The 11,021-nt window shown below is 33.3% G+C and overlaps 2 protein-coding genes across 2 annotated transcripts; both read right to left on the reverse strand.

Moving 5' to 3' along the window:
• Nucleotides 1–638: 638 nt before the first annotated feature.
• LOC138691025 (cuticle protein 19-like) lies at nucleotides 639–1,505 on the reverse strand. Its single transcript, XM_069812671.1, has 2 exons — nucleotides 1,446–1,505; nucleotides 639–1,185 (listed from the first exon to the last, which is right to left on the reverse strand). The coding sequence occupies exons 1-2, from the start codon at nucleotides 1,491–1,493 to the stop codon at nucleotides 883–885; spliced, it is 351 nt and encodes a 116-aa protein (XP_069668772.1). The 5' UTR covers nucleotides 1,494–1,505; the 3' UTR covers nucleotides 639–882.
• A 7,465-nt stretch (nucleotides 1,506–8,970) lies between these two features.
• Nucleotides 8,971–10,581, reverse strand: LOC138716205 (cuticle protein 19-like). Its single transcript, XM_069849040.1, has 3 exons — nucleotides 10,535–10,581; nucleotides 9,779–9,844; nucleotides 8,971–9,518 (listed from the first exon to the last, which is right to left on the reverse strand). The coding sequence occupies exons 1-3, from the start codon at nucleotides 10,547–10,549 to the stop codon at nucleotides 9,216–9,218; spliced, it is 384 nt and encodes a 127-aa protein (XP_069705141.1). The 5' UTR covers nucleotides 10,550–10,581; the 3' UTR covers nucleotides 8,971–9,215.
• Nucleotides 10,582–11,021: the final 440 nt, after the last annotated feature.

Here is an 11,021-nt window from a genome sequence, read left to right on the forward strand (position 1 = left end):
AGTATCAACATGTTGAATTCAGTCTTCAGTCGTACTGGATTATCTTGTACAGTTATTCGATCGGAACATAACCGCGTACACCAATCCTTCAGAGCAGATTTCCTTAGGCTTGTCTCTTCATATATTGCAACCGTTATTCCATGGAATTGAGTAGGTGTATGCTCTTCTATAGCCAAGAAACAAAATATAGCATGCTGTTTACTTTTGGAGATGCCTCTATGTTCTGTAATTCGCTTTTCTTCTGTTGCACATAGTAGACCTAAACCTCGGCCGACTATTGTGTGAAATAGATGAATCGATGGACAGATCTGCAGAGAGAGAGAGATGGATGAACTGGCAGACAGTCAGTGTGTAGGTAGGTGGTATATTTTCGGAGAAATATATGACTTTTACACGACATACTTTACTCTCTCTCGAAAAGATGTTTTGTCGGATGCCAAGTCAGATGTGCATTTTTCTACCTTGTTACCTACTGCATGTCTGGTTTGTATTCGCGATGATTTACTTGTGATGGTGCCAAAAAAATCATTCAGAACTCTAGAATAATGATTAGCAATAATAAATCAGGATAATATGTAGGCAATTATACATGCATAGGCCTATTAAGACAATTATGAAGACGGGATACCAGTAATACAATTTAATTTACAACTTACAAATTACAATAAATAATTTTCCTCAAACTGAACACACTAGTATATAATATTAATTCAACGCAAGTATTAAAATGCAAAACATTGATATTGTTTACTACACTAAGTAGAGGTAGAGGGGCAGAGAAGGCCTGACGGTCTTATCTCTACCAGGTTAAATAAATAAACACTACTAATACTAAGTTGGAATGAAAAAATAAAATGTTAAATATTGATTAGAGAAATCTTCCTAGTGTAGATGCGAGTTGCTGTAGCTAGATGCTTTGTGGTGAGAGCTGCCTTCTTCAGATTTGTGGACTCCCACCTTCTTCTCGTGATGGATTGGGTGAACAGCATGACCTGTTTTGTGCACGTGAGCGTGGAATCCGATGTGTTTGTCAGCGTTGTAGTGCACAGTACGGATGGTTCCGTCAGGTTCCACCAACATGTAGTGACCCTCTACTTTGTCACCGTCTCGTTTCTCAGCCTGTTCCTTGATGTCGTGAGTGTGTGGATCCTTCACACCGTACTTAAACTCGTACTTCGGGTGCGCCTTTGTAAATGAAAGTACATGCGGTTAGTTGGACGATTACACTAGTTATATTTTCTAATTTCGTAAATTTTAGTTGTAGAGAAATGTTAATAGAAGTTGGATTAAAGCCATGGCGCTTAGGAAAGGAAATCTTAGTGTAATATGATACCTTTTTTTATAAGAATTTGCGTACTTATAATGCATGATATTGTCAACTGAGTAGTATGTTTATAACAATTTAAAATTATGTTGTTTTCATCAATTTATACAACAAAACTTACATGGTGGTGTTCTTCGTGATGTTCAGCAAATGATGCAACGCACATCATCAGAAGAATTGAAGCGACCTTAAAACGGATAAGTAAATAATATAAATAAATGTATGCGATAATGTAACATCATTACATAAGAATTGCTTAAAGTATTACTTCCAAAGTGAAATTCTCTTTGATACAGTTACAGTTATTAAGGCAGTTTTGTAATCCTTGGTGTCATCACCACTAGAATATAATGCAATATTGCAATGCATTGATATTTAAGAAAATTATGGAATGGTATTACTTTATTTTTTGCTCAGAAGGCTTGTATACGTTTAGTAGTTACTTCAAATTTCTATATTTTGGACAAAATTGTTACATATACGTTACAATTAGTAAGACAATTTAATATGCTGTTTGACAGAAAACTATCAAACATTATAATATTCTGCTAGAATGAATTGTTTTATTATCCTCTTCTCAGCAGCAATTACAATTGTTTACGCTATACCCAAAGAAAAAATAATAAATTAGCAATTCAAAAAGAACATTATAAATTTAAAACAAAAACTCGGAATTCTTTGGAAATTATTTTAATTCCAAATTTAAAGGTTAAACATCTAGTTTCAACATAATCCAAAACAGTTTATGAGAAGAGCGAATATTAAAAAAGGGAAATTATCTTGAAATACAACAGTACTTATATGTACTTCACTACATAAAAGGAAAATTATCTTGAAATACAACAGTACTTCTATGTACTTCACTACATAAAATATTTCTTTGAAACCAATATAATTTCTCTTATGAAATTTCGTCAGTACTTACTGTTAAAGTTGTCATGGTAATTGTGTGTTGCTTAATATGGATACCTGAAGACTGTCAATTAAAATTTCGTTTCGTCTTTTATATGATAGCTGAAGAATCAACGTTGCAGTATATTGATATGCAAGGAATGTATGGCATGACGATTCGCTTTGGTCAGAAGGCTTGGACTTTTCTATTGTTACGAATCTCTGTTTTGCATACGAAATACTTACACGCACATTGCAATAACAAGGAAGTTCAATGTAATACCAGCAAGAAACCAACAAACATTATCAAATCCAACGTAACAACATTTTACGATGACGAAGTTCCTAACATGTCTATTATATTTATTTCACGAATGTATTATGGACTATTCTGAGTAAAGAAAGCTCATATGAAGATGTTTGCAATTTTCAATGAGTGTGGAGATATAGTTGTTTGAATGTTCCTCTTAAAATCCTTAAGAACGTGTAAAGATGTGACAGATAAACTTATTGATTGCATTTAATGATTCACGTTTCCTCGTGACATTGCCTGTGTCCGTTAAGTCAAATTATTTGAAGTTGCAATTACAAAATGCTTTTCGTATTCATTCTTGAAAACAAAAGATTGTCTTCATATTTTGGTGCATATTAAACGATTTAATTTATTTTCGTCTCTTTAATAATATTTGAAGAATGTAAGTATGATATCTTATCTTCCGAAAATTAATGAAAGTTATGAATTACCATCAAATGCGTGAAATGTATGATGATTAAGTGGGTGTTACATCCGTGATGCTCATTTCTCTATATACAAACAGGATAGTTTTATAGTAAAACTGAACAACTTTTGTTAGAGTGACAGATTTAATTCATCGTACCAAAGTGAGAGCAAGAACAGCCTATCAGTTTCAGCACATTTAATACCTTATTATGGAACGAATTCCATATGCGTTACTCTTCTTCTTCTTCTTCTTCTTCTTCTTCTTCTTCTTCTTCTTCCTGGTGTTTTAGAATAAATCCTGTATTTTCCAACTTTGCTGTCTTAATCTATGTTGGTGTCCAACTTTCCTTCCACCGTTTAGGGGGTCGTCCCAAAAGGTATTGGGGTGTCCAACTTTCCTTTCATTGCGATTTTCGGGAGTCGGTCTTCCGTCATCCTTAATACATGGTCCCGCCATCCTTTTCTTCTAGTCTTGATCCATTTTGTCACATCCTGCACTCCACATTTTTCCCTAATCTCATCATTCGTCTGCCTGTCGTATAACGTAATGCCAGTAATACTTCGTAATGGCCTCATTTCTGTTGTTGTCATCATTTTTGCAGTTTTTTTTGTTTTAGTTCGAGTTTCCGTTGCATATGTTAATACCGGCCTTATACATGTTTTATATATACTGATCTTGCGCTCTATGTTCATGTTTTTATTTTTCCAAATTACATCTCTTAGATATCCTGATTTTATATTTGCTTTAGTATTCTGTTCTCTTACTTCTTTCTCCAAATTTTTATTGCTTGTTATTTTTGTTCCTAAGTAACTGAAACTCATGATTTGTTCTATGGGTTTATCGTATATTGCAAGTTTGCATCTGGGTGGCTGCCTTGAGATAGTTTATGATTTTATTTTATTTTCCGATATCACCATGTTAAATTGTTTTGCTGTTATTTCAAATTTATATAGCAAACTCTGTAGATTTTCCTCGTTTTCTGCTAAAAGCATCACATCAATAGCATATCATATTACTTTAATGTCTTTATTTCCTAATCTGTAGCCCATCGTTCCTGCTTCAGTTTCCTTTATTATTTCGTCCATGATCACATTGAACAGAATAGGGCTAAGACCATAAGTGTTACGTACTGTCAAAATAGGCTGAAGAGACACGAGCTTGATACCCTTCGTTTGGAATTTATATTTCATATCGTAATCAAAATCTTGTGTTATCAATTGCTTCAGGCTTAATAAATATTTGAATTTACATAACGTACAGTTCACATTAAAGTTAATCTACCGTGCATGTTGCTTTTCTATCCGGAAAAGCGAAGGAAGTCGAAAATGCTGCAGCTTCATTCCTTACATTCCCTGGACATTTACGCACCGCAGCATAACACCTTACCATCATATATAAAGCAGCAACGATTTTTAAAAGACAGAAGCCTGTGAACCAAAGTCAAGCAACAATCTACCGCGGTTACCATGGCAAAAATAACTGTAAGTATTCACAATAATTGCTTAAAGTAATACTAACCTTAAAATAAATTAGATGTTCCCAGGCACACCAATGTACTGTAATAATAGACATAATTTTTTCACTCTTTATTCGTTCCCAGGTCGCTACAATACTTCTTGTGCTCTGTGCTGTATCATTTGGTGATCATCATGAAGAACATCACCATGTAAGAATTTCTTTTCGATATTCTATAAAATTAAACGTAACATAATTTTATGATAATTCAACTACATTATTAACATTTGTATATACGTATATTGAGAATGTATCAAAATTAGATAAGTTTATATTATTACACATCCATTTTAGCTAACGACACTTAAATTCTTTAAATTATATTGTTTTAATATTACTTTCTTAATGGTAATATACTCATTTGTAATGCTTAACATTAAAACCATTAGCGTTTTTACTTTATTGGCGTGATGAATTTAATTCCATTTCTGTGTTTTCATTAGGCACATCCCAAGTACGAGTTCAAGTACGGAGTGAAGGATCCACACACTCACGACAACAAGGAACAGGCTGAGAAACGAGATGGTCACAAAGTCGAGGGTCACTACATGCTGGTGGAACCTGACGGAACTATCCGTACTGTACACTACAACGCTGACAAACACACCGGTTTCCACGCTCACGTGCACAAAACAGGTCATGCTGTTCACCCCATCCATCACGAGAAGAAGGTGGAAACCCACCACCACAAAACTGAAGAAAGCGGGTCTCACCACAAGGCATCCAGCTACATCAATTCACATTTGCACGTTTAGCCGCCTTATTTAAGTGTATTTGTTGTGTTAAATTATGTGAATAAAATAGCAGTCAAAGAAATACTTACTAGCATTTATTTTGAATAACTTAATCATAAACCTTAATTTCATACATTTCACTTCAATATTTTAACTACAGGGATCATTTAAAAGACAAGTTAATATCATAATACTGAAAGGACGTAAATATGCAATGCCTTTTTGTAGTCCTAAGTGTAAGTGTTGTAGTCGACATGTTTGTTACTATTCTCACCAACCTTACACTGTTTAAAAACTTGAACACTTTTCCATTGTTATAGTGTATGTAGTCATCTACTGAGTATTTTTTTTTTTTGTAATTTTTGCTGCAAAATTATACCGCAAAGTTGACATGGAAGCATCCTTGCATATGAATAATTTCACCCAATATTTGGGAAAATTTTAATTTAATCTGTTGTGTCCTTTTAGTTGCAGAACCAGTTTCATTCATAAAAATTGGATGTACTCATATTTCTCGACTCAGAGTCATTTTATAACAAGATGTTGCTAAAATATTTAAGGGCCAAGAGAATATGTAAAATTTTGTTAAAATTTTACAGTTAACATTGGTCCGAAAAGTATTTTCTGTGTAATTTGATGTTTATTTTCAATCCAAAGCTAACGTTGGAATAGGAGTTCATAATCCTGAATAGTGATTTACTACTTTCGGTATTCCTCAAATTCTATTTGTGATATATCTCTAAATGTCATTCACTAAGTCTTATGAAAATTCACGAAAGAATTATAAGAGTTTGGAGTTACTATGTAATGATTACATTAACGTATATTTCGAGGGAAAAATAGTTGCGTCTTATTCACTTATTCACCTAGAAATAAGAAATTAAAAGTGTCCTGATAATAGCTATATCTGTGAGAAGAGTGGTTAAATTGATATAAAATATAATTGAAAATTATAAAACAAGGTCTGAAAGACAGGTGCCAATTTTTTGCGAATACAAGAGACTTCAAAAAAAGAAATGTTTCACTAGAAGTGCTCTCGCCAATGGGCGATGTCTGGTGCTTAAGTGTGACTAATTTTCATGCAGTTCTCTTCCTCGAAACAGAGGAGAATCAGAGGCAGTGCAAGTAAAATAGAATGACATGCATGCAGTTCAAGACTTTCCGGAACATCTTCCATCACAAATTTTGCGTTATACACTAAGAGTTTCTTGCTTTGTCACACATTTTTGCAAAAACGAGTAAGGAATCGATAAATTATTGTTCGAAGGGAGAGGAGACGTGCTCAACCCTCAATCCTGTCATCACTAGAACATTTGTTTTAAATTCTAGACAATTACGAAATAAGAGATACCCGTCAGGGGTGAAATATTTATATTACTGGACTCATATCTAGAGGAAGATACTAAAGAAGGCCGGGTTAATATGTTTCGCTTGAAATAAAACATAAACTTTAATTAAAAATCACAAGGACACCCTCAAGCATAGATCCCCTATTACACAGTCTTAGCCGATAATGTATATGTATGCTTTATAATTATAATTACTAACAGTTCCGCTATTTGGAAATAGAGATTTTGGAAAAAAAGACTTTCGGAATTTCGTTTCCAGAAACTTGTAATATGATTGTTCTCTCTCATAAAAATGGTCCTTTAAAAAATTGAATTCGCAAAAAGTGTGTAAATCCAAACAAACACTTACTGCTTTACCAAGTATTTGTGCAATAAATAGATTAGCTAAAATTCACAATTATATCTTCTCTTAGTAAGATTAAGATCTACATGTAGGCTTATAGACTTTTTCATTTATTATAATGTTCTATCTCCTAAACAGTGATAGAACTCATACGTTAATGACGCTATTTATTTGACTTTCCCATTATATGAACATAAAAATGATCAAGAAATTGGAATAATAAATAAATATTTTGGAAACAACTATGATACCAATAGTTTATTAAAAATAAATAATATTATTTCCATTGAAATGTGGGTGTAAGGTCTGGACATTGAGTAAGCGGGACGACAAGACTTGAGATAACACAGATGAAAGTTTTAGACTTTTTTAGGATTTCAAGATTAACAACCATTTCATTATCAAGCAACTGGAAAACTCAACATAGAAAGACCGAAAAAGATATGGATTGAACAAATTTAATTTGAGAATTAAGGAAGCTGCAATAAGCCTAGCATTCACAGTTGATGGTGATGAAGATCATGATGTGGTAGTGGTGGTGGTGGTAGGAGTGGTGGTGATGATGATGTTATAATGATGAAGTTTAAAAAGGAAAATAATGTGATGCTACCAAAATCGACATCGAGATTTTTTCGAAATATACATTCCTGCCATTTTGTGATAAAGAAATAACACTGGTTATTCTGTCCGAGTACAGTGATTTCTCTTAAGCTATTAGTCAGATTGCATTCATATGTAATAGGTATGTTTTAGACATAATATGTCTCCTGAGTGGTTACAAAGCATGGCATAATACTAGGCTAAGCTTTGGCAATTTTTTCGTGAGAGTCAGACTCGTGAGTTGGAATTTCTGATACTTGGCAATATTATGTCGTGTGATGTTCCTTATTGAGAATCCGATAAACGAATGAACACATATTACGACGTATGATGGGATATTCGTCTAGTATTTGGGAAAAGGAAAAGTTTATTACGTATGAAAAGAGAATCATCGATGATGAATGGATATATGAGGTCGTTCAAGTGAATTCCGAACGCCTTCTCTAATAGAAACAAATAAATAAAAAGAAAGAAATTAACCTATTTCCTTATGCTTAGCTCTCGCTTTCCGCCAAATCTAAAAAAAAAAATGCACGGCTTTCTCTAATGGAAATAAATAAATGAAACCAAATTAAACATATTTTCTAATGATTAGTTCTCGTTTTCCATCAAATCAAAAAAAAAAAATGCAAATCGCATATATAGGCCTATGAGATACAAGAACTGGTCATCTTCATCCTGATATCTTCTGAAATTTTCTCCTTAGAAGATATAGTATGGCACTCCCCGCGCGCAAATTTTGCGATACTGCGGGTGTGTGTTGAGAAATTGAAAGATATAGCCGTAGCTGATAATCTTCAGTAAAAAACTAATTTCCCCTATTGTTATTCTGCTATTCTCCAGGATAAGAGTATCAACATGTTGAATTCAGTCTTGCGTAATAGTCGTACTGGATTATCTTGTACAGTTATTCGATCGGAACATAACCGCGTACACCAATCCTTCAGAGCAGATTTCCTTAGGCTTGTCTCTTCATATATTGCAACCGTTATTCCATGGAATTCAGTAGGTGTATGCTCTTCTATAGCCAAGAAACAAAATATAGCATGCTGTTTACTTTTGGAGACTCTTCTTTGTTCTGTAATTCGCTTTTCTTCTGTTGCACATAGTAGACCTAAACCTCAGCCGACTATTGTGTGAAATAGATGAATCGATCGACAGATGTGCAGAGAGAGAGAGATGGATGAACTGGCAGACAGTCAGTGTGTAGGTAGGTGGTATATTTTCGAAGAAATATATGACTTTTACACGACATACTTTACTCTCTCTCGAAAAGATGTTTTGTCGGATGCCAAGTCAGATGTGCATTTTTCTACCTTGTTACCTACTGCATGTCTGGTTTGTATTCGCGATGATTTACTTGTGATGGTGCCAAAAAAATCATTCAGAAATCTAGAATAATGATTAGCAATAATAAATAAGGATAATGTGTAGGAAATTATACATGCATAGGCCTATTAAGACAATTATGAAGACGGGATACCAGGAATACAATTTAATTTACAACTTACAAATTACAATAAATAATTTTCCTCAAACTGAACACACTAGTATACAATATTAATTCAACGCAAGTATTAAAATGCAAAACATTGATATTGTTTACTACACTAAGTAGAGGTAGAGGGGCACAGAAGGCCTGACGGCCTTATCTCTACCAGGTTAAATAAATAAATACTACTAATACTAAGTTGGAATAAAAAAATAAAATGTTAAATATTGATTAGAGAAATCTTCCTAGTGTAGATGCGAGTTGCTGTAGCTAGATGCTTTGTGGTAAGAGCTGCCTTCTTCAGATTTGTGGACTCCCACCTTCTTCTCGTGATGGATTGGGTGAACAGCATGACCTGTTTTGTGCACGTGAGCGTGGAATCCGATGTGTTTGTCAGCGTTGTAGTGCACAGTACGGATGGTTCCGTCAGGTTCCACCAACATGTAGTGACCCTCTACTTTGTCACCGTCTCGTTTCTCAGCCTGTTCCTTGATGTCGTGAGTGTGTGGATCCTTCACACCGTACTTAAACTCGTACTTCGGGTGCGCCTTTGTAAATGAAAGTACATGCGGTTAGTTGGACGATTACACTAGATATATTTTCTAATATCGTAAATTTTAGTTGTAGAAAAATGTTAATAGAAGTTGGATTAAAGCTATGGCGCTTAGGAAAGGAAATCTTAGTGTAATATGATTCCTTTTCTTATAAGAATTTGCGTACTTATAATGCATGATATTGTAAACTCAGTAGTATGTTTATAACAATTTAAAATTATGCTGTTTTCCTCAATTTATACAACAAAACTTACATGGTGGTGTTCTTCGTGATGTTCAGCAAATGATGCAACGCACATCATCAGAAGAATTGAAGCGACCTTAAAACGGATAAGTAAATAATATAAATATATGTATGCGATAATGTAACATCATTACATAAGAATTGCTTAAAGTATTATTTCCAAAGTGAAATTCTCTTTGATACAGTTACAATTATTAAGGCAATTTTGTAATCCTTGGTGTCATCACCACTAGAATATAATGCAATATTGCAATGCATTGATATTTAAGAAAATTATGGAATGATATTACTTTATTTTTTGCTCAGAAGGCTTGTATTCGTTTAGTAGTTACTTCAAATTTCTACATTTTGGACAAAATTATTACATATACGTTACAATTAGTAAGACAATTTAATATGCTGTTTGACAGAAAACTATCAAACATTATAATATTCTGCTAGAATGAATTGTTTATTATCCTATTCTCAACAGTAATTACAATTTTTTACGCTATACCCAAAGAAAAAATAATAAATTAGCAATTATAAAACAAAATTATAAATTGAAAATAAAAACTCGGAATTCTTTGGAAATTATTATAATTCCAAATTTAAAGGTTACACATCTAGTTTCAACATTATCCAAAACAATGTATGAGAAGAGCGAATATTAAAAAAGGAAAATTATCTTGAAATACAACAGTACTTCTATGTACTTCACTACATAAAATATTTCTTTGAAACCAATATAGCCTAATTTCTCTAATGAAATTTCGTCAGTACTTACTGTTAGAGTTGTCATGGTAATTGTGTGTTGCTTAATATGGATACCTGAAGACTGTCAATTAAAATTTCGTTTCGTCTTTTATATGATAGCTGAAGAATCAACGTTGCAGTATATTGATATGCAAGGAATGTATGGCATGACGATTCGCTTTGGTCAGAAGGCTTGGACTTTTCTATTGTTACGAATCTCTGTTTGCATACGAAATACTTACACGCACATTGCAATAACAAGGAAGTTCAATGTAATACCAGCAAGAAACCACCAAACATTATCAAATTCAACGTAACACATTTTACGATGACGAATTTCTTAACATGTCTATTATCTTTATTTCACGAATGTATTATGGACTATTCTGAGTAAAGAAAGCTTATATAAAGATGTGTGCAATCTTCAATGAGTGTGGAGATATAGTTGTCTTAATGTTACCCATAAAAACCCTTAAGAAAGTGTAAAGATGTGACAAATAAACTTATTGATTGCATGT

This window comes from Periplaneta americana, chromosome 16, assembly GCF_040183065.1.
Source record: "Periplaneta americana isolate PAMFEO1 chromosome 16, P.americana_PAMFEO1_priV1, whole genome shotgun sequence".
In the NCBI taxonomy this organism is placed as follows: Eukaryota; Metazoa; Arthropoda; class Insecta; order Blattodea; family Blattidae; genus Periplaneta; species Periplaneta americana.